The 20,920-nt window shown below is 43.2% G+C and overlaps 1 protein-coding gene across 3 annotated transcripts in view; it reads left to right on the top strand.

Moving 5' to 3' along the window:
- The window catches only part of LOC130167526 (unconventional myosin-Ic-like), a 57,168-nt gene that overhangs the window by 29,413 nt on the left and 6,835 nt on the right, over nucleotides 1–20,920 (top strand). For all 3 annotated transcript variants that reach the window (XM_056373793.1, XM_056373795.1, XM_056373794.1), the window contains exons 2-19: nucleotides 6,164–6,319; nucleotides 6,899–7,014; nucleotides 9,298–9,496; nucleotides 10,595–10,675; nucleotides 11,045–11,224; nucleotides 12,616–12,714; nucleotides 13,440–13,550; nucleotides 13,955–14,026; nucleotides 14,205–14,324; nucleotides 14,729–14,802; nucleotides 15,415–15,520; nucleotides 16,419–16,499; nucleotides 17,058–17,149; nucleotides 17,301–17,395; nucleotides 18,474–18,520; nucleotides 18,636–18,716; nucleotides 19,289–19,394; nucleotides 20,496–20,613. In XM_056373793.1, the coding sequence (XP_056229768.1) occupies nucleotides 6,164–6,319; nucleotides 6,899–7,014; nucleotides 9,298–9,496; nucleotides 10,595–10,675; nucleotides 11,045–11,224; nucleotides 12,616–12,714; nucleotides 13,440–13,550; nucleotides 13,955–14,026; nucleotides 14,205–14,324; nucleotides 14,729–14,802; nucleotides 15,415–15,520; nucleotides 16,419–16,499; nucleotides 17,058–17,149; nucleotides 17,301–17,395; nucleotides 18,474–18,520; nucleotides 18,636–18,716; nucleotides 19,289–19,394; nucleotides 20,496–20,613 (1,934 nt within the window). The remainder of the gene's footprint in view (nucleotides 1–6,163; nucleotides 6,320–6,898; nucleotides 7,015–9,297; nucleotides 9,497–10,594; nucleotides 10,676–11,044; nucleotides 11,225–12,615; nucleotides 12,715–13,439; nucleotides 13,551–13,954; nucleotides 14,027–14,204; nucleotides 14,325–14,728; nucleotides 14,803–15,414; nucleotides 15,521–16,418; nucleotides 16,500–17,057; nucleotides 17,150–17,300; nucleotides 17,396–18,473; nucleotides 18,521–18,635; nucleotides 18,717–19,288; nucleotides 19,395–20,495; nucleotides 20,614–20,920) is intronic.

Below are 20,920 nucleotides of genomic sequence, written 5' to 3'. Positions count from 1 at the left end.
TTTACGTGCACAAATATTTAACTCCAGTTGGTTTAAACGCTCCGGAGCACGATATGTTTATTAGCTCTGTGAATCCTACTGCATGTAGGTCTGCTGTATGTGGCCGTGTGTCACCCAAAAATGTTTTTAAAGGGACAAAAAAAGTTTATCTATGATTTTTTTTTTTTCCCACCAACACTTGAGAAGCTTGAACCAACAAATTTTTCCAATTTTATTCTTGAAAAATAACTTAAATGATTGATTGATTGTCAAAATTGTGGATTTTTGTTTTAATTTTGGTTCAAAATGTTGTTTCCAGCTCTGAATTGTTAGAAGTAAAACAAATATTAATTCAAACGTAGTTTAAACTTAATGCATATAAAAAGATTTTCCAGCACTATGATACTAGAGTTCAACAGACTAAAAAATATCAGTATACAAGTGGAGTTGATTGGAAAACCTGCAGGATCCACAGCTGTCTTTTAATTACAGTTGCCATGGAGACAAACGGCAAAATTAGAGTGTAGAAAAGTTGATTGCACGAGGATTTTTTTGAGACACTACCCAGAAAACGAATGCTCTCTGTTGACAGGCGTCTGTAGAGTTCAGTAAAGCTGATTGATTAGATTGGTATTTGATACTGACCAATGAATATTAATTGTCTCTCAATCGAGGTTTACGCAGATTATGTGATGATCCAGTCTTAAAACTCTCACCTTTAACCGCCCGAGCTCCCGTCACGTGCACCGCACCGGGCACTGAGAGCAGCAGGTTAGATGAGGTTTACATAAACAGCGTGACATCTGAGCTGTGCGAGTGCACCCAGGGGCGATGTAAAGGTCAAGGAGAGAGCTGCTATTGTTCAGCGGCCGGCTGGATGATCAAATCCCTCTGCTTTCTCCCCCCGTTCTCTGCTCCTCTCAGGTGTGGCCGCTCGTTTCAATCTGTCGTTGGACTAACTGAGAGACTGAAAGGAGGAGAGAGGAAAATAAACATGTGAAGAATTGGTTCAAAGAAAACACAGGGAGAGGAAGTGAGATTCAAGATAACAACGATTGAAATGAGGCAAAGTTAAATAGCATCAAGTACACGATCTCAGTGTGCACACACGCTGAGGTTAGAGCCTCAGTACTTTTCACTACTGACCAAAATGTTTCCACAGCACACTTTCAAAAACTGCCGAGGCCCAAGCTGGCATCGAATGTCTGCTCTTTAAACGGTTTCTGACTTAAAATCATAATTTGTCAAAGTTTAGACTTTATTTTAGTGAGGAAAAGATTTTGAAAAGTGTAGCTTCTTCTTCTGTTCAGTAGAAAAACATGTTTCTATCCCTCAGAGTTGAAGTAGAGAGTCTGCAGCAGTGCTGGTAGCTGTGAGCTCTGTGAGGCCGTTCAGTGTGTTGGCATAACATTTGCCTATTAGCACCAAATACAAAGTACAGCTGAGGCTCATGGGAATCAGTTTTTGCAGGTATTTGGTCATAAACCAAAGTATTGGACGAACTGAAACTTTGACTTGATGAGTGAAAAGCGAAGGGCGTCACCAGGGGACCGCGAACGTCTGCACCACATTTCATGACGATGCATCCCATTTCATTCTGCACCAAAGTGGCGGACCCACAGACGAGAGGGGTCCACATTTCAAATGATGCTCATGTCGTCATCTCTGCAGGACTTTGTTGTTTCAGTGTGGATGAGCTGGTCCATGTTGGAGCAGATGAACGATGAGAGAGGTGGACATCAGTTTAATGTTTATTGCTACCTGCTATCAGACTCTCCCTTTGAGTCACACACTCGAGGGCGTAGACATCTTAGCGGAGACTCCGTCCTCTCTCCAGGTCTCCCCTCCTGCGAACCTGGCTCCACGCTTACTTGTTTGCTGAGCAGGATTTTGGAAAAACATGACGACATGTAGGAAGCGGGTACAGGCACATACTTGGTGTGTTCCTGAGACCGGGTGGAGGTCCGGTTTGTGCGGCGTTACACGCAGGAAAGCCAAACAGTGAAAGCAGCATTGGAAAACAATGAAGTAATGGAGAGAGCGAGAAAGGGGGGGGGGGTCAAGAGGCTCAAGCGAGGAAGAAAAGTGAATGAGAGAGAGAACGTGAAGAGAGGGAAGAGGTGAGGAGTTACGTCTCTGGTTTCTTTCCTCCCAGGCGCCATAATATTTGGAGGGTTCTGTAATAAACCGTGACACCTTAATGTAAAAGAAGCAGAGTTTCTTCTCCTCCTCACGGAGATTTAACCTGCTCCCAGATGATGAATTCCTTTAACAAACACTTGCTCTCTGGTAATTCTTTCCCAGGAAAAGAATATCTCTGCTGCACAGGAAGTCGTACGTCTCGTATGTGTCCAGCTGCAGCAACAGCAGCGTGTTTGGATCAAGAAATAGAACCGGACGGTTTTTTTTTTTTTTTTTTTTTTTTTTTTTGCATGAGCGGAATCGGCTGAGAAGCCTGAACACGCGAGAGCAAAAAGTTTGTTATCAGAAAATCCAAAGTCAACAGATCCGAAGGCCGCTCCTTACTGTTTGATTGACAGGTGAGAAAGTGCAGCGTAGGAAAGTCACAGCAAAGAGTATTGGTCACACACACACACACACACACACACACACACACACACACAGCTGCAGTTTTCTTTGCTTTCTGAGGAGATGTGTGAAACAATAGTTCACCAGAGATCATGACGTCCAGGGGTGAGAGGAGCAGGGACGCCTGGGATAGAGTTACCACATGTACGAGCTCCAGTACTTTCTCTCTCTGTCTCTCTGTCTCTACCCGACTGACGCAGAATCTTTCCAAACGCTTCTTCTCTCTCCCTCAAAGTTATAATCCTTCAGATGAAGTGCGGTGGTGCGGTTTAATACGACAGCAAATGGCGACTTGTCGAGCGGCTTATTGGTCAGAAATAAAGCAGCTGACGTGTCCCAGTGCAGCCAAACACTTATTGTTCTAACAAAGAGGTCAGTTACTTTTAACTGATGATAGTTTGAGCCAGAAAGCTCTAACACAAGTGAGTTGGTTGACAATAATATTTTATAAAAAAAAAAAAGAATTATGAAAAATATCGTATATGGCAGGAAATATTGTGATATTCGATATTATTGAATATCTGTTCAGGCCTAGAAACAGCAGCAGCAGTAGGAAATGTTGTGTTTGAATACAGCTCTGATACGAGGAAACAGTGAGGTAGAAAACATACAAATAATAACACTGGTTTATATCCATGCAGTTCCCCTCGTGTGTGTGTGTGTGTGTGTGTGTGTGTGTGTGTGTGTGTGTGAAGGTGATTTGGATCCAATGTGTGAAAACTCCCATATACAGGTACATTTTAACGAGTAAAACTCACCTTCTTGTCAGGTCGTCATCTTCCTTTCCCCTCTCTACTTCTCACTCCTCTTGATGTGTGATTTGCCCTGAAGCTGCATTCATCATAGTCTGAGACCGAGACATCAGCAAAGCCACACAGGTGCTGCAGAGACCTACAGCGATTATAATCACTGTGCCATAAAAAGCGACGCCAATATTCAACACCTCATATTCTATTCAGAGGCGTTTTAATGAGGGACTTGTGAGTAAAAATCTAAAAGTAAAAGCTTCAGGCCTCAAAAGAGATTAAATTAAATGGTCCAGACTTTGGATTTGTGCCATTGTTGTGTCCTTGTGAGGACGTATGAGCACACACACATACACACACACACATTTTTACAACCTGGGTTAATAAGTGAAAGCAGGGCACCGATGAAAGCTTGAGTCATCATCGGATCATAAGAGGAGAGGCGATCTTTGCAGAGCTGTAGAGTGGAGGTGGCTCAGTTAAAGGAAAGTGCATCAACACAACAGGCTAATGTTTTCAGTTCATAGGGACTTGCTGTGGCGTCGGTCGTATCGTGGACCTAAAAACATCGGTCAGCACCGGCGTCCCATGCTCCTCCAACCCCCCCACGTGTGAAGCACCATGGGATGCTGCAGCTCTCCTTTGAAACACAGGATCAAACATATTCATGCATACTTGTGTGAAATCCGATCAAGATGTTGTGCACGCGCCTGTTGTCTGTTCTGCAGCGAGGAGACGGGCGACGCGGTGATTTAACGGGCTCTGTTTCGTGTTGTTGAAGCTGCTGCCGTGTGGAATTTCGGGGAGGATTGTTAACTTTCCAGTTCGGTTTAAAAATGGAGCGATGGAGCAGGAAACAGGAGTCATAACCCGACATCCATCATCTCCTCTTTAATATCTCCCTCCTTCCTCTCGCATCTCTCTCCCATGTATTTGTTCCTCTTGTCTCACACAACACTAATTAATAAGTCCTCTCCTCCCTCAAGATTTCTCCTCTCTCTTTCTTTCGCCATCTCATCTTTGTGGTCTCCTGAGGGATGAAGACTACTGTACTGCATAACACAACAACAACAACACCTGCTGTACTCTGTGTGTGTGTGTGTGTGTGTGTGTGTGTGTGTGTGTGTGTGTGTGTGTGTGTGTGTGTGTGTGTGTGTGTGTGTGTGTGTGTGTGTGTGTGTGTGTGTGTGTGTGGTCGGTCCCTGCCTCTACCATCCAGTGAAAGTTGTGTTGGTTATAGTCCTGTCCAGCTCAGTGCGTCTTAAACATGGATGTGGCAAACATTCGAAATCTTATGCGCAAAACTCAAGCCTCGATTTTAGAAAACGGCTTCCTGGACAAACGTGTCGATGAGCTCAAACATGTGAGTGCAGCACATTTACTTCACTTCCTGTACAAAGTGTATACCGTATATTTTTAAATAACCCGGGCGGGGTCTTTTTGCACTTTGGTTAAAGTGGTATGTTTTTTTTCTCCACATCTGGGCTCGGCTTCGTGTCAGTTTGTAGAGGTGGTAAGATCAGTCCTAGAGCTGCTTTAAAGAAAACTTTGGACGATGTACAAACAGAAAATCTTTGCTTTGTTTTGTTGCATGTGTTTGAATGAATGTGAGGTCTGTGAATGGATTTTAGACTTCAAACTGTGCTTCTTGGCTTCAGTGTGAATGCGCTCTATTGTGGCTGCGAGTTGGGAATTGGGATGTTCTCTTAAGTCCTGAAAGATGTGACGAGAGCTTATGGGACAGGAAGGACTTACTGAAACTTTTGAGATTTATTTGTGCAAAACAAAATGTTTCTGCCACAAAAAAAATGTTGTTTCAAGGATGCAGCTGTTTCTTGGATTAAAGCTGCTGACAGCTCATGATCTGGCCTCGCGTTCAGAACTGAAACGATTTGTCGATTAGTTAATAAACAGGATATGATGATTGTAAATTTAATATGCAAAACAATTCACTCAACTCATTCTCTCCTCCCAGTTTTGCGAATTAGAAGTTGAGAATTAGAAATTAACTCCTCAATTGGTGCATAGGAAAAAAAGTCAGACAAGCAACATTAAAAAAAACACAAGACACAGATAATTTTTAATAAAATAAGATAAATAATATAAAAAATGTGTACAAAACAGTAAGATATGAGGTGTTGCATTATATTATACAATAATAAATAATATGTTTGGGTTTTTCACTGTTGCCAAAACAAGACATTTGAAGATTATCTTTAAATTTGAAATAGAATTTAAAAACAAACGGATATTAATGAAGGATCATTGAAACGGTTCAGCTGACATTTAAAGGGCGACCAGAGGTGATGATTATGGAAACACAAGAGTGTGACGGCAGCACAAGAAGAGAGGCGCTGCAAAGGCAGTCGTACAGTAATAGTTGATATCTGTTTAAAGTTTTACTAACGTTAGCCGCCATAAGCTACGGGTCATACCAGACCGTGTGAGGCAGTGATGGCAGAACAAGTGAAGTACATTGACTTGAGAATTTGTTTTTCAACTTTTCATTTACAAGAAGATTTAGTTTCACCTGAAGCGTACCTTTACCTGCCTCCCTGTGTCTTGTACCGTTGGGGTCTTAGACAACACTCCTTCCACTGTTGCCGCGGAGCTGATTATTGATTTAGATCGCTGGTTTCCTGTAGCTCGCTCGCTCCTTCTCTTCTAATGAGGATGGATTATGTGCGTCATGTCGACCGTCTGGTGGTTCTTTCGTTCCCTCCCTTCTCCCCTTTTCTCCAATTTCGAGGAGTATGATTGATGAAGCGTTACACTACATGGGTTATGTTGTTACGTTCAGTCACTAACCCCACCCTCTCCCCCTCTGTCCCCCTCCTCCTCTCCTCTAGGTGGTGGCTAGTGACGGGGTGCGGGCTATGATGGAGTCGGCCCTGACAGCCAGAGACCGGGTGGGCGTGCAGGACTTTGTCCTGCTGGAGAACTACACCAGCGAGGCCTCCTTCATCGAGAACCTGCGCAAGCGCTTCAAAGAGAACCTCATCTATGTGAGTGCATGAAGGGAGGGGAGGGGCTTAACGGCATGTGTACATATATGAGTCTCATCTCTACTGGATTTATTAATTTAATATTTTCTGTGAAGTAAATATCTTTGGGTTTCTGACCGTTGCTCGGACAGAACAAGACATCTGAAGACATATTTTCACTATATTTTATTTATTATTGGGCATTTTGTAGAATTAATTCAGATTGATCAAGAAAATGTTGAATTAAAGAATAATAAATATAATTCTTAGTTTCAGCCCTGCTAGCATTCATCGTCTTTAAATGATTCATTTTGATTAATTAATACTAATCTATAATGAACACATAAGCAGACTCTAGTGTGTGTCTGTTTAAGTTTGTTAATTTAACAACTGTGGTTGATGAGGATTGTACTTTATATACTGTGTATTACAGGATTATATATAGAGGACAGGGCAGTTATTTGTTCTTCTGTCACTTAAAATCTACTAAAAAAAGATAGAAGCTGATGTAGACAAGTAAAATGGTGATACAGTGTGTAGTTGTGTGTGATATTGTGAGTAACGTCATGTAACGTGACTGTATGTTTCCCCTCCCGTCAGACTTACATTGGTTCAGTGCTGGTGTCAGTGAACCCGTACAAAGACCTGGAGATCTACACCAAGAACCACATGGAGCGATACCGCGGGGTCAACTTCTACGAGGTCTCACCGCACATGTAAGTACACCGACCTCACCTCTCGGTACGCAGCTCAGCTGATCGTTAACTTTACATTTCCGGCGTCTAACCGGCACTCGGAGTCAAAGTACTTACTGAAAGGTCTTGAAAGAGACGACGGTCAACGGGAGAAAACGTCATCGTCACATAGAGTCATTAAAAACAATCATGTCTGTTCACCTGTAGTAATGTGCAAAGGTTTTAGGCCCCAAATCTTTTTAAAATGATCAGTTAACGTCATACGAAGTCCAGCAAACAGAATAAAAACTAAATCAAGGTTTTTTCCTGCCGCTGGAGAAACATTCACAGTGGACAACATGTTTGTTCCTACACCTAAAAATAAGGAGTCTGTTGAAGCTTTGTGAGTCATTTGTTACACCTGTATTTTTCTAAATGTTGTCACTGTCAGTATGTTTTTGTGGGAATATGTGAAAAGTGGCCAAAGCACCATTTTCTACTTGCTATGTAATGCTGTCATGGTCTGACCGTCCCTCTCAGCCAGACGCCCAGACGTCAGGTCATGAGGCAGAGTGTTTGTTGGAAAGGTTGCCACAGGAATGATCAGGGAATTCCCTGTTAAATCCCCCCAGACCCACAGGTCAGCTACAGAACAATCAGGCACATTATAGAGACTCAAAGTGGCGTCATCGAAAGATTTCTGAGTCTCTCACTGACTCTTTCTCCACTGGTAGTTTTGTTTTTTTTACCCCCCCCCTCACTTCAGCACTTGAGTGCAGGGCCAATGTTTTCTCTCCCTCCGATTGGAAAGAAAGATGTGCTTTGGCAAAGAGAGGTGGAGGGCTGCGGAGAGAAAACAGGGGAGGGAGAGATGGAAAGAAAAGTAAGCAAATGATAGTACCAGGCAAGAGTTTCCTCCCTTGAGAGGGAATTCCTCTGACCTGAACCTGACCCCCCACCCCCCACCCCTCTCTCCCCCCGGCACCGAGCCCTCCCTAATATCACACCCATAGACTCCACACACACACATACAGTACGATGCAGCTGTTTTTATCTTCCAGCAATTAGTCTGGTGTCAGAAATGTGTCCAAACAGGCTGAAACAACAGAGCGGTGCTGATAGCGGCGGACGGCCGACAGATGATAGCATAACTACAACAGGCTGCATTCCTCTGTGGACCCAGTGATTTATACTGGTGGACCAGAATCTCTCCATGTTCACACACCGTCACTTTCCAGACACACGACTTTCAAGAACTTTATTAAAGTGCTATTTTCGTGAACATCATCACGACTGATAAACAATAATTTCACTAATATTTTTACTATCGATTTGTGTCAATTGTAATTTCCATTTTACACGCCTCCAGTTATTGTGTTGAGCATAAAAAAGTTTCTTATATTTTAATAAATATTTCATGTAAACTTTTTATTCCCTTTAACTGAACCAGATATTTTTCTCAGGATTTGTTAGGGACGAGAAACGGAGCTGACAGGAGGGTCGGTACTGGACCTGATGTTGGTCCATATCTGCTGAAGGTGTCATAATAATAATAATAAGAAGAAGAATAAGAATGATAATTTCTAGGCACTCAAGGACACCTTACAACGCACAGTATTAGAAATAAAATTGCAAGAACAAAGAATAAAATACAAAATAAATTAGAATAAATATGATTGCATTGGACGCTGGTGTTGGAGTTAAACACAACAGGTAAGTTTGAAGAATGTTATTGCAGGTTTAATAATAAATATTTAATGTATCTCTCTCCTCTGAGGAATCAGTCGTCTGATGGTTGAGATGTCGAAGGCGTCTCTGTTCCCCATCATTTAAAAGCTGCCGGTGGAAAATACATGAGCCGATATTTCAGGTCTTAAAATTTAACAGTTTTAACAGCGACAGTCGTAATAATTATTTCCTGTCTCATAAAAAACTCTTGGCAAGTGAAAAACCACAAAACACCAAATGATTATCATTAATGTGCACAGACGTTAAGGTTAAGTTCTTCCCTCAAGGCGATAAGTTTTGAGACGAGCACATTATTGATCGATTATATATTGAGCATTACTTCAAATCATATTCAAACTCAGAATCACATCTTGCATTACATCACCAAACGTCCAAATCCATTTTAGTTTATTGATTTATTTATTTACTGGTGTATTAACAGGGACGGTTGACTTTAATAATCGTTGCTGTAACTGTTCCAGAGTAAAATGTTCTTACATTAAATATCTTCCTGTTTGTCGCGTCTGTAACTCTGACCACCTGCCTTCATCACCTCTCTCGCCCCCTTCGCTCCTCCTCCTCCTCCTCCTCCTCCAGCTACGCCGTGGCAGACAACTCGTACCGCTCCATGAGGACGGAGAGGAAGGACCAGTGCATCCTGATCTCCGGGGAGAGTGGAGCCGGGAAGACGGAGGCGTCCAAGAAGATCCTGCAGTACTACGCCGTCACCTGTCCGGCCAGCGAGCAGGTGCAGACCGTCAAAGACCGGCTGCTGCAGTCCAACCCCGTGCTGGAGGTGAGAGAGAGAGAGAGAGATTCTCCATCCAGACTTTATCATGATGCTGAGACGCCTCTTGATAAATAACGTGGCTGATTCGCTTCTTGTAGCAATGAGACATCAAACTGTCAGCGCTGTTTGAAATGAAGCGCTGATGAGACGGAGAGAAATCTATTATCAGGGATGCTGTTATAAGGATGTCGCACTGTCATGAATAATGTTTAATTATCTTTCCATTAGAGCAGACGGTTTCTTCCTAATGTCCATAAGTGCCGTCGCATCTTTGAGCGTAAACAGCATCCGCTCGATGACGAGGCGTAGAGTCGGGATTAATGGACAGTGACGCACACAAGAAGAAGACCAGAGAAATCAGCTGTTTTTCATCATCAATACTGATTTATCTGTTAAATATCTGCATCTATTACAGTGGAAATATAATCCAAATCACAATACGGCCAATTGCAACATCCAAAATTGCAGGAGCTGCAAAAAACAAATCACTTTCTATACATACTAAAATCCTGACTCATATCACAATCGTAATATCTGTCAAAACAATCTCAATCTGTTTGTTTTCAGCGCCGTTCAGCTCAAGTAGTTGTCGTCTGTAAACATGTGCTTCATTAATCCACGCTGGTTGAACGCGGCATCGTGAACACGTCTCAGAGCCGTGATTGTTTGTGTTTGTTTGACAGTCTCTGGTTTGGAGAACGGAGTTTACTGAAGTGCTTGTTTTGATGTCTGGCATGTCTCGGCCAGATGTTTTCCAGATGTGTTTACGTGTGTGTGTTTGTGTTTGTGTGTGTGTGTGTGTGTGTGTGTGTGTGTGTGAGCGCCCTACTTCCTGTACTTTGTGCTACTGTCCTAGACCAACACCGCAGGGATTCTGACACCTGTCTTCGTCACACTCATCCGCTCCCTCGTTATCTCTCCACCCCATAATCTGTCAATCATCATTTCTCCCCCCCCTCTCCCTCCCTCTCTCTCTCTCTCTCTCTCTCTCTCTCTCTCTCTCCCTCCCTCTCTCTCTCTCTCCCCCCCCTCTCTCTCCCCCTCCCCCCTCTCTCTCTCTCCCTCTCTCTCTCTTCTCCTTATCCCTCTCTATCCTCTCTCCAGGCCTTCGGCAATGCCAAGACGTTGCGTAACGACAACTCAAGCCGCTTTGGCAAGTACATGGACGTTCAGTTTGACTTCAAGGTGAGCGGGACGCTGTGATTTACGCCGGCAGCTACTTTTAGCACGAGTGAACACGGTCCAACAAATGTTCCGTGAGATGGGAGGCAGATTGTTGCAAGAACCAAAAATATTGTTTCCTCAACATGTTAAAGACTAAACTAAAAGAAAATCTGTGTTTTTTTTAATCAAATACATTGAATCCAAGTTGTTTTAATCAACCACATCACTCCTCCTTCCTGTATCTTATAACCTATTATGTTCTACAAAATCCACGTCGTACCTGCATGTTATATCAACCCTGCAACACCTCCTCAGTACCCCAGCCTTACCCACTCCTCCTCTCCCTCCTCTTTCTCCCCTCTCCCCCTCTGGCCTCTGTCCCGTCGGCAGGGCGCCCCGGTGGGAGGCCACATTATCAACTACCTGCTGGAGAAGTCCCGCGTGGTCCACCAGAACCACGGCGAGAGGAACTTCCACATCTTCTACCAGCTGATCGAGGGAGGGGAGGAAGACCTGCTGAGACGCCTGGGCCTGGAGAGGAACCCCCAGCAGTACCAGTACCTGGTCAAAGTGAGTATCCAGAACTTTGACTTCTGCGTCTACGAAGAGATGCAAGTATTTATCAGTATTTATCAGTATTTATCGGACTATCTGAAGTGGAGCTGCAGTGAGAAGACGATTAATTTATTAGTTGATCAACAGAGAATTTATCAGCAACTATTTTGATAATCGGTTTCCAGACATTTGACAGATCTAGTTTCTCCACAGTGACGATTTGCTGCTTTATTAAACTGAATATTTTGAGGATTTTTGACAGTTGGTCGGACAAAACAAACAGCAACAATCAGATGGCACTTGACAGTCTTAGATAATTCTGGTGTTTCACTAGGCAAATATGTTTTATGTGGATTATTTATGATGTCCCTGGCTCAGTTTCTTTATTTATTTGTTTATTTGATAGGGACAATATGTTAACAAACGCCAGTACAAAATACACAGTGTAAACACGCCAGATTGTAGGAAAAATGCAGATTTACATCCGCAGTCCCACGGCAGGTAACATGAAACTAAAAACACTAGCACAATACACTCCTACAAATATAGAATTAACAAAATAAAAAAAAGGCAAATACATTTTTGCTGCATCCTGAGTTAAAAATCACGACAGATCTGTTTTGACTTTCTCTAGCTTGTTCTTTATATCACCTCTCCTCTGGAGTCAAATAAAGACGCTAGAAAAAGAAGAAGTTGCTGGTTTAAGTTTTGGATTTACTCGACAGAACTAATCTTATTTGAATGAGGAGGAACTGGTGTCAGTGTGTGGTAAATGTTTGGGTGTGGTTTTATTTTAGACGTGCATTTGAATATATGTGTTTGTTCACGGGAAATCCTGCAACGATGCCAGTTCATCGTCGAGTCTCAGTGACGTTTCTGCAGCAATAAAGAAAAACCTGTGGATGAATATGAATCATACACCTCTCTCTCTCTCTCTCTCTCTCTCTCTCTCTCTCTCCTCTCTCTCTCTGTCGCTCTCTCTCTCCTGTCTGGTCTGTACTGTGTGTGTCCCAGTGGGAGTTCTGTTTAATAGGATCTCAGTGCAGAGAGAGGATCTGTCCTCAGGGGGCAAATCTGCCTTAAGGCTAGAGCTGAACCCTCCCTTCAGTGCGCACACACACACACACACACACACACACACACACACACACACACAGCTACTGAGCAAAAACACCTTGTGTGTGTGTGAGAAAATAGGTGTTTACGTTACATACAAATGGCTGTTTACTTTGCACGTAAGCACCAATTTACACGTCAGCTACTTTATTGATTTTGCTCACGACTTTGCAAGAGAAGAAAAACTAAATTAAACTTGCTGGTAAATAAATAAAGAGCATGTTCAACGTGCTTTAGGCTGTTTACCAGTGGTTAATGTGTGTGTTTTTGTGTGTGTGTGTGTTTCACAGGGTAACTGTCCCAAAGTGAGCTCCATCAACGACCGCAGTGACTGGAAGGTGGTGAGGAAAGCGCTGAGCGTGATCGGCTTCAACGAGGACGACGTGGAGGTGAGAGCCGAGTCCGAGTCGCGTGAATTACACCTGACGTGTTTGTTTTCTCACCTCAAGTGGAGAGGGAGGCGTAAACACGAGCGGCAGCGTGTTTCTGTGACGTGGACGGAGCAGGTGGAAGCTTTTCGAAGCTCAATTTTCACCTCCTTCGTTCATTCTTACCGTTTCCCTGAAACACAAAAGTTTGAGTTTATCACAGATCATCTTTTAATAAAACATTTCAACCCCCACTGTGTTTATCAAAGTTCCTGCCTGAGGGGGGAGCGGCTGTTTCTGTTTCTGTCCTGCAGTGTGGATGCTTGTGTTTGAAAGTGTAAGTTAGACTGTGTGTGTGTGTGTGTGTGTGTGTGTGTGTGTGTGTGTGTGTGTGTGTGTGTGTGTGTGTGTGTGTGTGTGTGTGTGTGTGTGTGTGTGTGTGTGTGTGTGTGTGGCTGTTATTATTTGTGCTCAGCGTGGGAGTCGTCCTACATGTTCATGAGTCTGGGCTCGCTTCCAGAGCTTTTTAGATCTCACACTGCTTACACAGTGAAGAGCAGGTGTGTGTGTGTGTGTGTGTGTGTGTCCAAGCTAAGTGTAATCAAAGCCATCCTTATCTTCTGCCCATGAAGCCTCGACAGTAACTTCTTATCGTGCTGCAGAGTCTCATCTCTTAACCCTTTGCTCTTTCCTTCTTCCTCCGTCTTTCTCACCTCCCTCCCTCTCTCCGTGTTTTCTACTCGCAGGAGCTGTTGAACATAATCGCCAGCGTGCTCCACCTGGGGAACGTGCAGTACGGCGGGGAGGAGGGAAACGCCTGCATCACCTCCGACACGCAGATAAAGTACCTGGCCAGGGTAAGACGCTGCACCGAGCAGCTTCATAAACACTCCTCTAACAGGACAGGTGAACTTATTGATCAAGCATCTCTGAATCAGGAGCATTAAAAACTACTTTGACTAGTTTTTATCTCATAAGAGAGAAAAAAATAAATAAAGATATAATAGTAAAAGGGTGTCTAGCACTATATGAGATGCAGGCATGTGTGATAGACAGAATGACACTGAGGTGCATACTACACACATAAACATACAGTATCAACATGTACATGCTTATGTTTACAAAACAGTTTCAGTCTCTCAGTTACACTTGATGTCAGACATGATCAGCTGATCTCGTACCCAGGATGTCACGGTTGCCGAGTGGCTTGACGTCGTTGCGTTGCCGCTGTTTGTTTGCTAATGTTGTTGTGTTTCTGCAGTTGTTAGGGGTGAATGGAGCAGTGCTGACGGAGGCGCTCACACACAAGAAGATAATCGCCAAGGGAGAGGAGGTAGGTTTGGATACACACGGTCATTGTAGAGCCGGTGTGTGATAAGCATGTGAAGACAAAGCTCTACTCTCTCTGTGTGTGTGTCACACTCGTATAACTGCCCCTGCTGAACTCTGTCTGTGTGTGTGTGTGTGTGTGTGTGTGTGTGCGTGTGTGTGTGTGTGTGTGTCTCCCTCAGCTGATGAGCCCTCTGAACCTGGAGCAGGCGTCGTCAGCTCGAGATGCTTTGTCCAAGGCCGTGTACGGACGCACCTTCACCTGGCTGGTGAACAAGATCAATGCCTCACTGGCATACAAGGTACACACACACACACACACACTCACACACTCACACACTCACACAACTCACTTACTCCTGTGAGTGCAGAGCATGTTCATGTCTCTCCTGCTTATTCTGTTACAGCACAGCGCCACCTTGTGGACATTTACAAGTTCATAACGTGAACAGAACTCAACATTAAATCATGATGATAATAATTATAACTTCTTGTTGCTATGGATTTCATGTCTGTGAAATAAATAAATAAATCTAAATTAAATGTCCTGCATTTACACGTAAAGAAAATCAGTCTGCAAAGTCTGAAGTGAAGATTAATTTAATCATAATGCACATTTTATTCTTTTTAAGATAAAATGTCCATAATGTCTTCATTCCTGTCATGTAGATAATTAAATATGAGTTTTCCTCTGTGTCTCTGACAGGACGACTCCTATAAGAATTACTCTGTCATCGGCCTGTTGGACATCTATGGCTTTGAGGTCTTCCAGCACAACAGGTACAGTTATTGATTATTGATTTTCAAGAAAAGTTAAAAGGTGTGGACTCCACAAATCAGTCCGATTTTAATTCAGTTCTCAGAGGAATAAAGTTCATTTCTGCCTGAAATATGATTGATGTGTTTACACTTTACAGCCTGAACCCACCGTCTTTATTTCTCTTTATTTCTCTTTGTTTCTGTTTGTTTTAGCTTGATATTTATTTATATATTTTATCTTCTAAACTTGACTGTTTTTATTGTTGTTGTAAATCCTCTCAGCAGACTAGTTTATTTATTTGTTTTTATTTGAGTTTTTGGTAATTTTACTGTTTATATTACTGACTTTTTTATTATCTCATTATAATTATTATTATTATTACTATTATTATTATTAGTGCTTGTGTGAGACTGAAATGTGATTTGCTTGTAGTTCAGGTCCTAAATCTGGTGTGAATCAACTATAACTATAAAATCCTTTATAAAATTATGGACCTGCCTCTAAAAGTCACACCGTAACAAAACAAAGTGAAGAAACAAACCAGCATGAGTCCAACACGTTACTGATCCTGTGTCTCGTTATTATTTTATTTTAAGTTTGTTGTTGTTGTTGTTGTTGTTGTGTTGTTGCAGCTTTGAGCAGTTCTGCATCAACTACTGCAACGAGAAGCTGCAGCAGCTCTTCATCGAGCTCACCCTCAAGTCCGAGCAGGAGGAGTACGAGGCCGAAGGCATCACGGTCAGACATCACTCACCTTTTACTTTTTAAAATTTTTTTTTTATGCAGGATAATTTTGCGTTTTACGTTTCCTCTCTCGTCCCCTCGTTACTCCACTTTGCTGTCACCTTCCATCATCACACCCCCTCCCCTCCCTTTAAGCCGGGGGGGTTTGAGCTCCTAATGTGATTGTGGCTGCAGTCGTGTTTTCCAAAGTGAAATTGATAATTCAATTTATCACCCTACGTTTCACTGACGCCTTTGCTCAAAGTAATTTGCAGTAAGTGCAGATATTTTTAGAAGATGCTGCCTCATTAGGATCTACGCCCTTTACCCTGTTATTGGTCTTTTATTTATTCACAGTTAAAGTCTTTAATGATTCCTCTTTAGGAGATTACATGTCAAGAACAGGATCTGCTCTGAGAGACGACGTCTGGCTCCAGATGTCTCTTGTCCGTTGTCTTCATTTATATTTATTGCATTTTATTGCTTTGTTTTGCTTCTTTTTGAACAGCGGCCCTTTGTATCTCAGTCTGATGTAAATGCACTTGGTCAGGGAGCAAACAGGTTGTGGGAGAAACTTGGATTCACCTCTCAAAGAGCCCATTATCATCTGACATCAGGACCGTGGGCCGCGCTCTCAGTCATCTCTGTGGAAATTATGTGGCGGTTACTCCTAGCATAACCTAATAGTGCTGCACTCAGCCTGTGGAGCTGTGTGTTCATCGTGTGTGTGTGTGTGTGTGTGTTCACATGTGAGTGGGTGAGCAGTGCGCGGATTCCTGTAATTCTTCAGATGACCGACTTTACGCTCGTTAAATATTTCCGTGCAGATGTGAGTGTCGGCGGCCGATTGATGCCTCTGATCTGCTTTATTTCCTCATGATATCTGACTGAAACATCGGCCTTGTGTTTTCAGTGGGAGCCGGTTCAGTACTTCAACAACAAGATCATCTGTGACCTGGTGGAGGAGAAGTTCAAAGGCATCATCTCCATTCTGGTGAGGAGACGCTGAGCTGCAGAGGCTCCACGGTTTAAAACGAGATTTCACTTCAAAAGAAAGGAAGAATTCACCTGTTAAATTCATTTTTGAAGGTCAATTTTGGCCAAAATATAAAATACAAAAGAACTTATGGCAAGATAAAGTGTCTTGTTAAAGTAAAAGTCACATGACCCAGCCAGAAAATAGCATACAACCCCCATCAAACCACAGTGTGTTTTTCAATCACCGATTAAACAAATGTAAGAAAACATCTTAATTAATGAGTGTTGATAAGCAGATTTGATCAGTTTTGGACAGATCCAGTTTTCCTGTGTCCCTCTGCCCACTGTTTTTATGCTAAGCTAACCGTCTCCTGGCTCCAGGTTCATATTACCTCACAGACATTAGCGCGGTATCGATCTTTCCATCTCTGTCTTGAATTCTCCGTCACTGACAATCAGAACCTGGTGTCGTCTCACAGTGCAGTAGATTATTATACCGTATATAGTTTAGTATCAAATGTATGTAAATGATCTGGGGGCACAGTGTTTGAAATGTTGCCGCTCTGCCTCTCAGGATGAGGAGTGTCTTCGGCCCGGAGACGCCAGTGATATCACCTTCCTGGAGAAGCTGGAGGACACGGTGGGAGGACACCCACACTTTGTCACGTGAGTTTATCGGATTGATCCGATGCTCCTCCTCATCCTCCTCCTCCTCATCTGTTCATCTGTTCTCGCAGTTCTTCAAACCTCAGCTTGAATATGAATATGCGTCCAGTGTGTTTACCGTCTCTGTGTGTGTGTGTCCGTGTGTCCGCAGTCACAAGCTGGCCGATGGAAAGACCCGGAAGGTGATGGGCCGTGACGAATTCAGACTGCTGCATTACGCAGGAGAGGTCAACTACAATGTCAACGGTGTGTGTGTGTGTGTGTGTGTGTGTGTGTGTGTGTGTGTGTGTGTGTGTGTGTGTGTGTGTGTGTGTGTGTGTGTGGTGCTGTCCACATCAAAATTTTAATTTTTTGCACCTGCACCTTTTGCACCAGGCAAATCTAGTTTTGCATTTTCAGAATAAGATGGTCATATCACACCGCTATCAGACGGTCACTAATTTACATTGATGCAGAATTTGCATCGAGCGTTTCCTCTGGATTTTACAAATGGCTAAGAGATGCTGAAGGAGGTTAAAGGGACGGATTCTAGAAACAAGTTATTTATTGTAGTTCGGCCACTGATTTGTGACAGCTCGTTAAAGACACTGTGAAACCCTCAACATCCAATCGCAGCAAGATCTTCTTCTTCTCTGTGTCATGACTCAGTCAAATCTGAAAACATAGACATGATACTTGATAGATTTCACCAGGTTTGATTTACACTTCCTGAATAAGATAAAGATTCATTAATCTGCTTGGAAATCATAGAAAATAAGATTGTTCCTAACTCCAGAACCTGCCTGAGAATCATCACAGTTAATTAGTGGCAGTTGTTTGTACGATTTCAAAACAGGAACTGCTAAAAACTAATTCAGCAATTTATTCTTTTAATGGTTGATTTGACAAAATGTAAACAAACAAACAAACAAACAAACACAGGCTTTAAGAAAACGGTCTCAAGTTGTGGCTCACAGCTGACTGACTGACTCCATGGTAACATTATACTTCCTGTTTACACCCCTCGTCGTGGGAACTCTGTCTCCAAAATAAATAGAGAAAGACAAAGAAAAAGAGAAGTTACAAATCAGTTTTTTTATGTTCCACTATGAATATTTTTTAACAAGACTATTATTGCAACTACATAGTAGATAATGAAGTTTAGTTCAGTCAGATTCTAACTACAGTAAATCTGACGTTCAGTCAATACGTAATGATGATAATACGGAAAGTATTTTGTGTTTAAAGGTAGAAATTTATCTGTTTGCAGAGAATCAATCACAAAGTAATGTGATATATCCAGTAACAGGATTAGGAAAGTAACATTTCTTCTTCTCTTCCTCAGGATTTCTGGACAAGAACAACGACCTGCTGTTCAGGAACTTAAAAGAGGTGAGAACCGTGGAACAGGAAGAACAGACCAGGAGGACTGATGCGATTGGAAGCAGCATCATGGAAAGCCGTGTAGCTGGTTTATTGTCTGAAATGTCGTCTTGTGTGTCTGCAGGTCATGTGTATGTCGGAGAACAAGATCCTGACCCAGTGTTTTGACCGGGAGGAGCTGAGTGACAAGAAACGCCCAGACACAGTGAGACACCTGACTGTGTGTGTGTGTGTGTGTGTGCGTGCGTGCATGCGTGTGTGTGTGTGTGTGTGTGTGCGCGCGTCTGTTTTCTATAATCATACTTTCATGCGTCCCAACATACTTTCCCACAGCTAAACAAACAGTGGTGTGTTTCCCCTCCTCGCTGTTGAGTGGGCGGTCTGATGGGGATTCTCTGCAGCCTCCCACTCACTGAGGAATGCCCTGACACTTGTATGCCCTTCACACACACACACACACACACACACACACACACACACACACACACACAAACACACACACTTGAACAGGGTACTGTCACAGGCTGGCAAGTTAGACTCCCAGTCCTCCACACTGGTCCCAGTGTTCAGTCTGTCCTGGACCACAGTCACATCAGCCACTCCTCTTGTTTACGTAGCTCTTCTTAGCTCATCGTCTCTGTCCGCGAGCTTCTGTTTGCATTCGTTTCTCCGCTCATCTCCTCAGTCACTGACCGGCGTCCTCTCGCCTTCATCTCCGTCCTCTCCTAACCACCCTTTTCTTTTCTCTCTGGTGTCTGTCTGTGTCTGCCCCTCCAGGCAGCCACCCAGTTCAAAGCCAGTCTGGCGAAACTCATGGAGATCCTCATGTCCAAGGAGCCGTCGTACGTCCGCTGCATCAAGCCCAATGACTCCAAGCAAGCAGGTAGGAAGTCCGGTCTTTTATTTTGCTCGGTATGACACAGGACGGGAAACAGAGCTGCTCAGATACCTGTCACACAGTGTGGGACGAGGTCGGACAGAGGTGTGAAAGCTCAATTCAGAACCCAGACACCTGGTCATCCGGAGACCATTCAGTCATCGTGACGGGCAGAAATTATTTCAACGCTTATCTTCGTGATTCTGTCGTGTTTGCACGTCGCGGATCAGTCAAGTTTCTAAATCACAGTTGAGTAATTTATCAGAACACATTTATTTTCCCCTTTTTCACGATGGAAGAACGATATATATGTGCTGACATCGGGATATTCAGACAGAGGAGGTGGCTTTTGTGGAACGACGCTTTGGAGCTTTCTGCCATTTTGTGCTGAGCCATGCTTCGACGTGTTGTGTCACACAGCACCTGCAGGTCTATCACTGACAAGGAAGCAAATTACAGGCGTAATTAAATGAATCTAATGAGCAACTGAAGTCCTAATTTATAGTTTCAATTTAATACCACTGAATTTATAGCATTAGCATTTTATTTTGAAATCCTGGTGTTGTCTGTAAGCTGAATGTTATTGGACATTTTTTTAACCATAAAAATAACCTTTTAAAAGTTTTAGAGATTCTCCAACCCACTGACAACAGGTTGTTTTTCATCAGTGGTCAGGTGGTTTTTATCAGCTGGTAGTTTCCAGCGGTTTGATGCCAGTTTCATGCACCAGATCTTTGTAGGAGGAGAAGAAGCAGCTTAGCAGCTTTAACACTGTAATAATTTCCCAGAAATCTCACGTTAATCGTTTTGCTTTCACTAATTCCGACCAAAGCGGTTTGTTTTGAGCGGCGTCAGAAGCTGCAGTGTAGCTCTCCGTGTGGTCGTCAGTATATCGGGCCGGGCCTTTGTTTCTCTCCACAGTCGACCTTTTGTTCATTTCACACTGTCTCTCTGTCCCTCGTCACTCCTACTCCCGCTGTTTAGCATTTACTGGTTTTCTCTGGTTCATTTTGTCCAACGGTCGTCACGTCTTTTTCTTTTCTTTTTTTTTTACTCAGACTGATTTGCTCTGATTTGCCCTGCTCTCCCTCTGCTCCCTGTCCCCAGGTCGGTTCGATGAGGTGCTGATCCGTCACCAGGTCAAGTACCTGGGACTGATGGAGAATCTGAGGGTGAGGAGGGCCGGCTTCGCTTACAGACGACGCTACGAGGTCTTCCTGCAGAGGTGACCAGATACTGCTCCGTTTCTCCACCTGTCATGATTTACTACAACTTACAGCAGAAACATGAGGACGTGTTCACGACACACACTTTCTTGTGTTTGTAGTTCACAATGATGATCGATATCCTCTTCGTGAAATAGATAAAACATAGAATACACAAAACTGAGCTGAGAAAGTTCAGAGTAACGTAAGGAAGTAAAGTTAGTCGGACCCAGTGCTGACTGACTTACCTACGAGGAACGAATGAATGTAACAGATATTTCTTTAAGAGAATGAGAGTAATGGAAGAATATTCCTTTCACCTCAATA

The sequence above is a fragment of the Seriola aureovittata genome, chromosome 4 (genome assembly GCF_021018895.1).
Source record: "Seriola aureovittata isolate HTS-2021-v1 ecotype China chromosome 4, ASM2101889v1, whole genome shotgun sequence".
Lineage (NCBI taxonomy): Eukaryota > Metazoa > Chordata > Actinopteri > Carangiformes > Carangidae > Seriola > Seriola aureovittata.
This window is presented reverse-complemented; position numbering and strand designations above follow the sequence as displayed.